The 12,684-nt window shown below is 32.5% G+C and overlaps 2 protein-coding genes and 1 pseudogene across 4 annotated transcripts; 1 reads left to right on the forward strand and 2 right to left on the reverse strand.

Annotated features, from left to right (window-relative positions):
• Positions 1-2,704: 2,704 nt before the first annotated feature.
• On the reverse strand, positions 2,705-5,832 carry LOC104729258 (S-adenosylmethionine carrier 1, chloroplastic/mitochondrial). 2 transcript variants are annotated; one of them, XM_010448187.2, is made up of 13 exons: positions 5,665-5,832; positions 5,483-5,556; positions 5,290-5,394; positions 4,970-5,056; positions 4,717-4,789; positions 4,376-4,466; positions 4,113-4,166; positions 3,945-4,040; positions 3,760-3,849; positions 3,610-3,661; positions 3,334-3,395; positions 3,161-3,241; positions 2,705-3,062 (listed from the first exon to the last, which is right to left on the reverse strand). In XM_010448187.2, the coding sequence occupies exons 2-13, from the start codon at positions 5,538-5,540 to the stop codon at positions 2,937-2,939; spliced, it is 975 nt and encodes a 324-aa protein (XP_010446489.1). In that variant the 5' UTR covers positions 5,541-5,556; positions 5,665-5,832; the 3' UTR covers positions 2,705-2,936. The 2 variants fall into 2 exon arrangements, with proteins under 2 accessions (XP_010446489.1, XP_010446490.1); XM_010448188.3 differs by having other exon boundaries at positions 5,721-5,826.
• Positions 5,833-5,977: 145 nt separating this feature from the next.
• LOC104729259 (protein SLOW GREEN 1, chloroplastic) lies at positions 5,978-8,172 on the reverse strand. The gene is made up of 5 exons (XM_010448191.3): positions 7,323-8,172; positions 6,958-7,101; positions 6,749-6,829; positions 6,403-6,618; positions 5,978-6,290 (listed from the first exon to the last, which is right to left on the reverse strand). Exons 1-4 carry the CDS (start codon positions 7,953-7,955, stop codon positions 6,433-6,435), a joined length of 1,044 nt encoding a protein of 347 aa, XP_010446493.1. The 5' UTR covers positions 7,956-8,172; the 3' UTR covers positions 5,978-6,290; positions 6,403-6,432.
• A 2,402-nt stretch (positions 8,173-10,574) lies between these two features.
• Positions 10,575-12,497, forward strand: LOC104729260 (alkane hydroxylase MAH1 pseudogene; annotated as a pseudogene). Its single transcript, XR_015574766.1, has one exon. The product of XR_015574766.1 is annotated as an alkane hydroxylase MAH1 pseudogene (transcript).
• Positions 12,498-12,684: the final 187 nt, after the last annotated feature.

The following is a 12,684-nucleotide window of genomic DNA, read 5'->3' on the forward strand; positions in this document are numbered from 1 at the left end:
TCCATCTATACTTTTTTTTTTAAAAAATTTGATAAAATAGGTTTCAAGGTGTAAACAAAAGCTAATTATATCCTAAAAAACAATTCAGATTAAATTTCTATATCAATTATATATGTAGATTAAATGTGTAGATTTTTATTAGATGAAATTAGGAAAATACCATATTAATCGAGATATTGGGTGAAAATTTAGTGGGCTTAAAAGATTTTACCTGTTCATAAACATATGAGAGATAAAAAAAAAAAAAATTGGGTAAAAAAAATTTTTGGGATGGCCAAAAAAAACTGATTTTTCTGTATTTGTCTGAAAAAATTTACCCGATCACGTTAGGTTAAGTTATGAGCAAATCGATTTTTCTGTATTTGTATTTCTTCTAAATAATTAAGAATACACATTCTAAAATATATTAGAACATATATAAAAATTAAATACTGAATCGTAACCATAATTTAAGATTATTTAAAAAATAGGGGATACTAGAAAAAATAATATTTTTTAAAACATTTGTTCATCTACACTTTTTTTTGTAGGTTTGGTCATATAGGTTTTAATTTGCTTTTTAACCAAGTTTTGCCCTCATTTTTCAAAAACGAAAATAAGAAAATATAAATAAAATTTGAAAGTAAATTTATGTCCAAAAAAAAGAAAACAAAATGGAAACCTAAGCTTCTAATATCTTTTCTAAAAATAATAATATAATAATAAAATTATTGTTATATATTTTTTTAAAAAATTATATCTTTTTGAATACTAATTATTTTAGAATATTATAGTTTTTAATTTGCTTGATGTATAATACAGTTTTATATTGCTTGTTTGTATTATTTGCATCATTATTTTGTGAAATATATTTTGAAGTAGTAATTATAATATTGTAATTGTGAGTAAATAAAATTTATGAATTTATCAGTCACATAAATTTAGTTTTACCAATCTGCTAATGTGAAGAATCAAAATACACATTTTTTTCATAGAATGAGTAATATGTCCATGTAAAAAAAAAAGAGTAATATGTCTTTGATTTTAAAAATTCAAATCACAACATATGCATAAATTTTTTTACATATTTATTAATCATAAGTATTATATGATAATTCAAAACAGTTTGTAAATAAAATAAAAGAAAAATGATAGGAGAACCATAATTTAAAATCTTAACAAAATCTTCCAAATCTAGTCATTAAAAATAATCATATTATCTACTTAGATATAAAATGTTAGTTTTAAAAATTCCGATTGGTTATATATTTAAAAAATAAATAATAATTTTGTCCATAATTAATTAGAAAAAGAAAATATTTTTTTTTTGAAAATTAATAATTATTTAAAAGGTTTATTAGAAAATTCTGATATATTGTTTATATTTGGCCTAAGTATTTATTATCTTTATTAAATTAAGTAATTAATATTTATTAAATATTTTCTAATGACATTTGGATGTAAATTTTTACACTTTTTAAGGTTAGTTTCATATTTGTACTTCTCATACGGGTAGTCAATTTTTTCTGTTTTTGTCTAAATAATTTAGAATACACATTCTAAAATATATTAGAACATATCTAAAAAATAAATACAGAATCGTAACCATAAATTAAGATCATTCAAAAAATATTCACTTTCCTTATTTAGTTTATTTTCTTTGTATTTCTATGGTATTCTAAGTTTTACAGATTATAAATTCTAAAATGTTTATGATATATCTTCTATTTCTTTCAGTATACAGGGTAAAACGTGGAAAATTTATTCTGAATTGATGTAGAATGAAGAAAAATCTAGAATACATATTCTTAATTTGGTAGAATATACAAAATTCAGTTTCTGAAGTTTTTAAAACAATTTTTTCGTCTAAACTTCGTAGAACATGTACAAACTGTAAAATGAATAACCTAAATGTTTTAGAACTTGAAAAAATCATAGAAAGTATTTTCTGCAATTTAGACCAGAAATCATCAATTTACAAACTGATTTTTGACACCCAAAACATTTTTTTTACACAGATGTATACTAACATGTGTTTACTGTTTGTTTTTTGGTTTAAACTCCTAAAAACTTCACTATATCTATTAGTAGGGGCATTTTCGTCACAATTGACAATCTTAAAAAAAAAATGTATATGGACAAATGTTTGGATAAAGCTCCTTTAATTATAATTTTCCCTAAAAAATATTGACTTTTCTTATTTCATTTATTTTATTTCTATTTCTATGGTATTCTAAGTTTTACGGATTATACATTCTAAATTATTTATGATATATCTTCTACTTCTTTTAGTATACAGGATAAAACGTGGAAAATATATTCTGAATTGATGTGGAATGAAGGAAAATGTAGAGTACATATTATTAATTTTGTAGAATATACAAAATTCATGTTTCTGAAGTTTTTAGAACAAATTTTCCGTCTAAACTTCATAGAATATGTACAAACTACAAACTGTAAAATGAATAATCTAAATGTTTTAGAACTTGAAAAATCTTAGAAAATGTTTTCTGAACAATTTAGACCATAAATCATCAATATTAAAACTGATTCTTGACACCAAAATAATTTTTTTTTTCAAATTTTTTTTTTCACAATTGTTTACTAGCATGGGTTTTCTAATTTTTTTGTGGTTTAAACTCCTTAAAACTTCACTATATCTATTAGTAGAGGTATTTTCGTCACGATTGTCAATCTCCAAAAAAAAAAAGTGTAGATAGACAAAAGTTAAAAAAACCTCCTTTATTTCAAATTTTCCCTTAAGAAAATTATCAAATACAATCTCAAAATTATATGGAACAAATTTGAAACCAGACACTATTTTATTTTTAATGAAAGTTGAATTGATCATTGGTAAATGACAAACTCTGATCACACAAAACTCACAAAGGGGTTGAAATGTGAAAAACATTAAATAAACACCTTCCAACCATTTTTTCTTGTGTGCTGCCAGAAAATTATTCCTCCTTGGATTCTTTAACCGTCTTGGGACGTCTCTGTGCAAGTGTTCTCTTAGTGCTCTCGAGGACACCAAAGAAGATTGAACCTCCAATACCTATCCACAACACTCTTGGCCCAATACCCTACAAGTCAAGTCATATCTCCTCTTAAAACTGCTCAATTTACAATAACACTTTTCTAAAGATTTCTACTTGAAAAACTAGTCCGTTTGTGTGTGTACCTTTAAGAGTGCAGGAGCTCCTTCCTCTCTTACAATTGTTTGAACACAGTCAACTATTCCTTGATATTGTTTAGCTGATCCCTGAAAGAGGAGGTCAAGATAGAACAATAAGATGATTGGATTTTGGAGACAACAAAGGGAGACTTTTTAAGGTGTGAGAATACTATTATTACCTGAACCATTAATCTTGTCTTAATAACATCAAGAGGAGTGGTGACTGCTCCTGTCAGAGCACCTGCATAAACCACGACGATATCCATAATGCCAGTTAAATCACTCGCACAATACCATTAAACTGGTTTTTGATGTAATAACACCATTGCACTTTGTAGTGTTAAGGTAAATGCAGAACAGAGTCTTTTCTAAAGTCCAGCGGCTTATATCTCATTCAAGTTTGATTTTATAGATCCGGAGAAATTATATTAAAGCATATAAGATATGTCACCAACCAGCAAATGCACCGATGAGAGCGTTCTCAGGATCACTAAGCTCTCTACGCGCCTGCCAAAGAGTTGACCAAAGTTAATCTCATGCAAAGTATCAATTCATCAGAAGTTACCATATAGAAGAAATGTCAAATATATTGCCAAGAAGCTTACTGCTTTTTTATAACCCAAGCAGATCTGCTCATATATGCAGAACTGTATAGCATCAAAGGGCAAATCTCGCAAAAGGAAGGACCGATACCCCTAAAAAGCAATTGGAATAAGTTACTACACAAAATGACAAAAATTCAACAAAAAAGTGGAGACTAAAAGGGAGAGCTTAAAAAGATGTTACTAACTGCATATAGACCCTTAAATCCCTCTTGTGATGCGATAAGTCGAACAGCATTGGGGGCTGATGTAAACTGTCCGGTCTGCATTCTTTGCTTCACAACCTAATGAATACACACACAGAAATGTCAACTGAGGGATTCTATGTCGAACATGATCCAAGAGAGAGTTTTTACCTCTGTAGGTACTCGAATCAGAGAGGCAGCAAGTCCACCAATGGCCCCTGCAGTCTGGAATTTGAACAAGGGAACAAATTATTACTTTTCAGTTCTAATATACAAGGCGTATGCGAGAAACAGTTCAATGATCAAAAACATATTGTTGCTTATAGTATACCATTTTATTTATTGATGTGATAACGACCTGATCATTTAGTGATAGAAGAGACTGATAAAATACTTTTTCAATGGCAAATTTAGAGATAAAGAAAATCACTCACCAGGTGAGCAACTGCGCTTAAATGATCAGGGAAAGTCTTCAGTAGTTTCTGCTTTGTGGGTTCGTAAACTCCAACAAATAAAGCCGAAGCCCTACAAAGAAATATTGTCAAAATAATCAAGCGTCAAAAACATGTACTAGAATATAGGAGAAATAGAAACAAGTACTGCGACAATCTTTTGTCTATTTGGGTTGTCGCCATTTAGGCCCTTTAAGAAGAAACCAGACAAATTATAATCTATGGTTGCTGCATCATCCATCACTAATGTCAAGTGGCCAGAGAGAGAGAGAGAGATAGTGGAAATAACAAAAGTAACTAGGGATGAGGTCAGAGTCACTTACGGTAAGACACCAGCGATATTTCCAGCTAATCCTGAATAAAGACCCTTCAAAACAATTTTCCCACCTCCACGAGCTGCCTACATCATAAGACCAAAACAATTAGGAACTAAAGTTCAAATTTTTTGTTTGGTTTCCCCGTTTAGACCACCATAAGGACTACATGAGCTAGTAGCATACAGATAAAAGCAAGTCTAACAAAGAAACTTAAAAAAAGAAGCAAAGGATTATAACACAAGCTTAATAGTTTCTTGACCTGCCTGAAGTCTTGTCTTAATTGTATCAATTGGGTATAAAGCTGTTTCGACAACAACTCCAGCTGTACCTCCTGCTATAAATCCCTCTGCATCACCAAAACAAACATAAAAATAACAAAAGTAAGACAGCTGAAGCTGCCGATCTCAGGAACATAGAGGGTAGTATTTTTCAAAACACAATGTTTAACAATGAGCATAAAAAGAAATTATCTTTTCCAGGTATAAAGAATCAGAGCATCAGATTCAGAAAAAATAAAGACTGCAAATGAAGCAAAAGAGTTAGTAGAAAAAAAAAAAAGGGCAAAAAATAAAGACGAACCAAAGAGAGAGCGGAAGAAATCAAAGGGTTTGTCTTCTTGGGTATTAACAGATGCAAAGCCTTTGCTCTTTCTGAGCTGTGGACTTTGCATTATCTTCGATACATCTGCAACAATCAATACACAAAAAGGAATTGAAAAAAAAAAGACTTCACAGTCAATAATGAAACCACTAGAAGAAGCGAATTTGTTTACCAAGAGAAGTCGAAGAAGAAGAGTTCTTCACATCAACAGAGAGAGTAAGAGGAGCCATCAGAAACGCCTTTTACCTGATTTCACCAAAACCAATTCCACTCATCTACAAAAATCTAGTTAAGCAACTGAAGCAATACAATACAAAAGCGCATAAATGTAACGAGTGAGGCATTGGAGATTACAGGAAGAAACGATAGACAGGCGCGAAGTGTAAGAGGGCGAGAGAGAGAGAGCTCACAAAACGAAACACGTTCTTTGGCTCTTCCCAGTTCCCAAGAGTTTCTCAGCGAAGAGATTAGACGACGAAGCAGTGCTCTCTTCTGTTTTACACTTTTGTCGTTTTCACCCCAAATGGGCCTAAATGGACCCACTAGGCTATTATTAAAGCCCGTAACCCATGCCTTAGTCGGTATATTTCATGAATAACGTGGTGATACATTTTAGATATTTTAATTTGAACCCAACAAAAAATAATTTATCAAATACAGGTCATAATAATAAAAAATAGCACCACTCAATCTCAATCATGGAACTAACTTTATAAGAAGTAGCCAAAAGTGAAACTGTGAAAGAGAAGTACTGTATATGAGCAATTGAACGAAAAGTACCTAATTTGGAATTTTATACACATGAAAAAAATGTTACTACAACCTTTTTCACGTCTGATTCTGCACTTGAGAGAAATCACAACATGACTGCAACCCTCCAAAGTGTCATTCTTCTAGGTTCCACAGTGCACCCACTGACTCCGCCTGCTCCAGTGCGGTTTTTTGTCATTAACCCCGTCACATGATAACATTATAACCAACTGTCATGTAAATGCAACAACAACAATATGTGATTACATGAGTGTCACTCCAAACACCAAAATGAATACTTCTAACTACTGATGAAGCATCGAGTAAGATGAAATTATTTACCTGGATATTGAAAATTATTTTATCCATGATTTATTTCCCCTGAGCAAATTTAGCTTTGAATGTGTTTTGAAGTCGTTCTCGGGATTTGGCTTGAGCAGCCAATGCAACATCGTCGAGAAATCCCTTTTGTGGGAATTCTTCAGGTACAAGACTCCAATATATCTCAAACTGTTGCGCTGCTTCTTCCTTTTTCTCCATTAAGCTATACACTATGCCCTGAAACAAACGCTTGCAATTTCTTCAAAGCTGAATAGCAAAAGATAAGCCTAATATCTTTACGCGTTACTTGCAAACTGAGAGATGAATTTAGTGAATCAAAGAACATTCTTTTCATGAACAAACTTACCTGGCAAAGGTAAGGTCGAAAATCCCGGGGGTTATCATTGACCATTTGTTGAAATACCTTTAGACCTTCTTCAAATTGACCCTGAAGTTTTAAACCAATGTCCATAAAGTACATAAAACAATCCACTATATCTAAACATACTTAAAACGTAGTTCAAAAAGACCAAACACACACAAGAAGGAATGGTTTTGCAGATGATTGGGTTTTACCTTGACAATATGCATTTGACCAATCAAGACTTGTATGTTTCTCTCCTCAGTTACTCGGTTTCCTTGTCGAGCAACCTCCATAGCTTCCGTGAGCATATCAAAGACAGAGGAGTCATGACTCTTATGCATTACCATTGCAAGACCCTGCAAGAAACAAGACAAGAGAAAACTTGAATCCTTTTGAAAGGAGCAATATCGAAATCAAGGCAGATGATTGGGTTTTAAGTATATCGAAATCTAAACATACTTAAGGCAGTATACTATTACCAACCAAGAAACAAGAAAACACAATTTCTCCTAAACATCCACTTAATTCACAGTTTCACTAAAAGACTATAATCTTTAGAAGGTGAGAAACACATTACGTGCAAAGCTCTGATCAAAAGAGGTTGTTCTTTGAGAATATCCTTAAACAATCTCTTAGCTCTGCTCAGTTGTCCCATTGTCTCATAACAAAGCGCTTCTAGAAGCTTCCATTCAATCTCACGAGGCTCTAATTTCATTAGCTTCTCAACATATTTCACAGCATCTTCAGTTCTCCCTCTCCTCATCTTCTTATACAAAACAGCCTTCAGAGCCTCCATGTTCTCTGGCTCACCCTCCAGAAGCTTCTCGAACATTATCTCGTCATCTAACTCCGCTTGAGAGACCACGGTTGCAGCGGGTAGCGCTAAAGCAGGCTTCGAAGAACAAAACCCTAGAAATACAATCGACCCAACAAGTAAAATCGCGGCTTTTCTCGCTAGAGTCTGAACGAAGAAGTCCTTGGAAGGATGAAGAGACGTCGAAGAGCGTTTAAGAGGAAGATGTGATAAGGGGGAAGTGAAATTGGGATCGGATTGGGCGAGTTTGGGAGCGAAAGCTCGGGAATTTCTACAACGAAATTGAAACCCATTTGGATTACGCAGATGGGTCGGAGTAAAAATCTGTGATTGGTCCCGGCGATGATGAAATTTAGCCGGAGAACAAAGAGCTAATACTCCTCCGATTGAACACATCAGGCGTCTTCAGCGGCGAGTGTCTTGTAATTTTTTTTCTCCGGTTGAATGACATTTTTTACAATGCCTTTACTGTAAAAATAACACCTTTTTTTTTTATATTTTACATCAATGTAAAAAATAAATCTTTTTAAGTTAAATAGTGAATTTATTTTTATTCAAGTCGGTATGTAGTACAAAAACAAATTATGCTGGTTGTTACATTCTGATAAATTATGAGTGAGGACATCAATGTAACACTTTCATCTATATTAACATTTTTAAACACTTTCATCTATATTAACATTACATTTTAGTTTACGCACTTTAAGTTTTGATTATTTAATTTGTTTTATTTATAACATTAACCCCTAACGATTTTCCTAAAATAACATTTCGTAGAAACTCAATTAATATAACTATTTAAATCGACCTAATTTAATATGTTTATTGCCATAAATAGCTCAACAACATCTATACATTTTGATTTTCCAAAAACAACTCTATGCATTACTCATAAAAATCTTTAAAACTATTTTAATAGATCTTTAGAAACTGTATGATCTCTTAAATTTAAATAACACAGCCAAATTTGAGTAACAAATGATTACAATCATAATAATTATTATAACGTTAATAAAGTTCATAAAAACGGAAACCCAAATTTAGAAGCTCAATAATCGGTTATATTTAACTTTAGCATCAATAAATACATTTAATATAGTATATATCACGTTAAAAACTTAATATTATTCTACGATAATGTTATCAACTCAAATAGTAAAACACTAAAATCTCTCTTTTATTGCTATGGATCGTAAACTCCTTGCTCATCAAGCATTTTCCATGTATAAATATCAACTTCACAAACAAAACACAACACCCACACTCTAAACCACTAATATGACGGTTTTGAAACACGGGTTAAACCACTAATATGACAGTTTGTTGTTATATGGCGGGACATGTTATTAACATAATGGTTTGAATTAACATTAGTATAAATATAAAATATTATTAATTCGGTTTTGAAATACGGGTTAAATCTTCATTTAATTATATGGTCAATACCACTAATATTAGAATATTAGACATATTAAAGCAGGGTATTTAACTAAAATTTTATAAAACAATTAAATTATTGGTAAAATTGTGAGTTAATCCGATAATAGCTTATAAATTACATATTTATGTATTTATTTCCCCTATTATTGTTCTAATAATTGACAATCCAAAAACAATTATTATTTAACTAAAAACAAACTAAATATAAAAAGTAAATAAAAATTAAAATGTTATTATTTTTTAAAAAATTGTTCTGCGGTGTACCACAGGTTAAAATCTAGTAAATGTGCATTAGTCTAACAAATTTTACCAGTGGCATCTGTCCGCTAGTTCTAATCACTTTTCGCAGATGTACTTCCAAGTGGACAAAGTACGTAGAAGCTGATTTTAAAGATTTTCATGATCTCTATCATCTATGCATGCACTAGGGTGGACACAAAGATACGACGTTCGACACATCAAAATTATGCAGATAAACATATTTTTCGTATAGTTAATTCTAAATCTGAAGTAAAGAACGCATGGAGGTTTGGAGCATCATCTAAGGCCATGGAAGATTGGAAGAACGTACCAAAGTAGTAGACAAGAAATGATACAAGGACCATGGAACCTGAATCTGCCAGTGGAGATAAGAACCCAACAGTAGGCAAGGTACACTAGACATCTCATACGTCACTATCGAACACCACCAATCACGCAATCCCGAGAACTCCATTATTGTAGCTTTCAGATCAATTATTGCGAAAGATACAGTTTGGCTTCGAACAAACAACTACATATTGTTAAAAGCTATTAAGCTAAGAAAATGACATTACTATATACAATTTGTTCCGTTGAAGCTAACTAACTTTCTTTGTTTCCCCTATATATAGAAAATCGAAACGTGATGTATCTCACTGCTAAACTACAATATTGATATGTCAATTTTATACATTTGTAGATGGTCCATTACAATGATTAACACATTAAATAACAGAGAACGATATTATACTTTAAATTACTACTAATACAAAAAAAAAATCATTTTTATAACTAATTAAATCCCAAGACATGCAATATGCATGTACTTCAAAATTTACATGTTTCATAAGTTTTTAAGTCATCAAATTAAATCCATTTAAATGTGTTTCAATTTTTAACTACATTAGTTAAAAAATCGTTTGAACATATTGAACAAAATATATATTTGCTATTTTCTTAAATACCAACAGAACCATAAATTAACATCTACTCCAAATCCCTTTATAGAAATGTGATAAACCATTAAAAGTCTGAAACTTTAAAAACCACTTATTTTCTTGATAAAATAAAAGTATATACTGGCCAATTAAAATTAAGCTCATATATTTATTTTCTATTTACTCTCTTCAAAAAGCTTTAAACACATCTTTTTTTTTGTTTTGTTAAAGCTATATAGTTAAACAAATCTAGCTGCACAATTGTATTATATTGGGACGTATAACTAATTTTTCATAATATGTTTCAAAGAAGGTTTTGACTTCCCCACAAAGCTACGATACCAAACAAACAAAAAAGGACATATATAGTCACCAAAGATAAGGTACGAATACGATCTAGCTCGTGTTATAATTATTGAAACGACAAAGACAAATAACAACCAATATCTAGGACACACAGACGATGATGCATGCTTTCTAGTTTATATATGTTATCTCCTTAGTGTATGAATGAAAACATAAAACAAAGAATCAAGCATCACCACCATAGTGTGATAATCTCCTAAAATTTCTCCCTAATGGCTTTGGTAAGCTTACTCGAAATCTCCATTGCTTTCACTTGTTTCCTTATCTTTCACTTTTTCTTGATCAAAAAGAAACAGCACCGTCCCTTTCTCACAAACTGGCCGATCCTTGGTATGCTTCCGGGTTTACTTCCCGAGCTCCCTCGTGTTTACGACTTTATAACTGAGCTTCTTGAGGACGGCAACTTAAACTTCCTTTTCAAAGGACCTACTTTGGGGGGTCTCGACATGTTGTTCACCGTTGATCCTGCTAATATCCACCACATCATGAGCTCAAACTTTGCGAATTACCCAAAAGGAACCGAATTCAAGAAGTTATTTGACGTTTTGGGAGATGGAATTTTCAATGCGGATTCGGAGTTGTGGAAGGATCTAAGGAAATTTTCTCAAAGCATGATGAGTCATCCTGAGTTTCAAAGGTTTTCATTAGCTACAAGCTTGAGTAAGCTGGAGAAAGGGCTTGTGCCACTTCTTGATCATGTTGCTAAAGAGAAAATAGTCGTGGATTTACAAGATGTTTTCCAAAGATTCACGTTTGACACTACGTTTGTTTTAGCAACCGGGTATGATCCAGGTTGTCTCTCAGTTGAAATGCCTGAAATCGAGTTTGCAAGAGCGTTAGACGATGCAGAGGAAGCCATTTTTTACAGACATATCAAGCCGGAGATGGTGTGGAAGATGCAAAGATGGATTGGGGTTGGAGATGAGTTGAAGCTGAAAAGAGCTCATGCGGTTTTCGACCGTGTTTGCTCTGAGTGCATAGCTTCTAAGAGAGATGAGATCAGCCGAGGGAGGACTGATAATATCAGTTCCTCTTCTTCTAAAGATTTACTGATGTCTTCTATTAATGTTGACACGACCAAGTACAAGTTGTTGAATCCAAGTGATGACAGATTTCTTAGAGACACAATCCTGTCCTTCATGTTAGCTGGTAGAGACACGACGGGCTCAGCACTCACTTGGTTCTTCTGGCTTCTATGCAAAAACCAAGAAGCCGTGGCCAAGATTCGTCAAGAAATCAACACAAACCTATTTCCAGGAAACAAGACCGCTGGTTCTGTTTCTTACGATTCTGATTCATTCAACCCCCAGGATGTAAAGAAGCTGGTGTATCTACATGGAGCGATTTGTGAAGCGCTCAGACTCTATCCACCTGTTCCCTTTCAACACAAGTCTCCTACTGAACCGGACGTTCTTCCAAGTGGCCACAAAGTCGACGCCAACTCGAAGATTCTGTTCTGTCTTTACTCCTTAGGGAGAATGAAATCGGTTTGGGGAGAAGATGCGTTCGAATTCAAACCGGAGAGATGGATTTCTGAGAGTGGAAGGTCGCTACACGAGCCATCTTATAAGTTCTTGTCGTTTAACGCCGGTCCAAGAACTTGTTTGGGGAAAGAAGTGGCTATGACGCAAATGAAGACAGTTGCTGTGAAAATCATACAAAACTATGAGTTTCAGGTCGTTGAAGGGCACAAGATCGAGCCAGCTCCTTCTGTTATTCTCCACATGAAGCATGGTCTTAAAGTCACGGTCTCTAAAAGATGTTGTGTGTGAATGTTATACTAGAAAGTAGAAACTCTGGCAATCTCAGGTCTGCTTGAAAGTCATCCACTAAATTATACGTATAATTGATCTTTGTATAACAGTTAAAATATAAATGTAATGGACGTTGTGTCTACTACTTTCAGATTGAATAGCAGCGGTCTGTATTCAATAAAACTATGTCCATTTATTTATTTAAGGCATATATAGAGATGGTAAAGGAGAAATGTGTGGATCATTTATTTTTAAAATGATCCACATAGTAAAAATTACGTAAATACAAAAAATGACCATGCCATTACATGTAAAGTTATTTTATGGCAAATGTTCATGGCACATTATATACTATGTATCATCATGTTGAAACGTTTAGAAATATAA

Source organism: Camelina sativa, chromosome 12, assembly GCF_030686135.1.
Source record: "Camelina sativa cultivar CO46 ecotype springtype chromosome 12, ASM3068613v1".
NCBI classification, from domain to species: domain Eukaryota; kingdom Viridiplantae; phylum Streptophyta; class Magnoliopsida; order Brassicales; family Brassicaceae; genus Camelina; species Camelina sativa.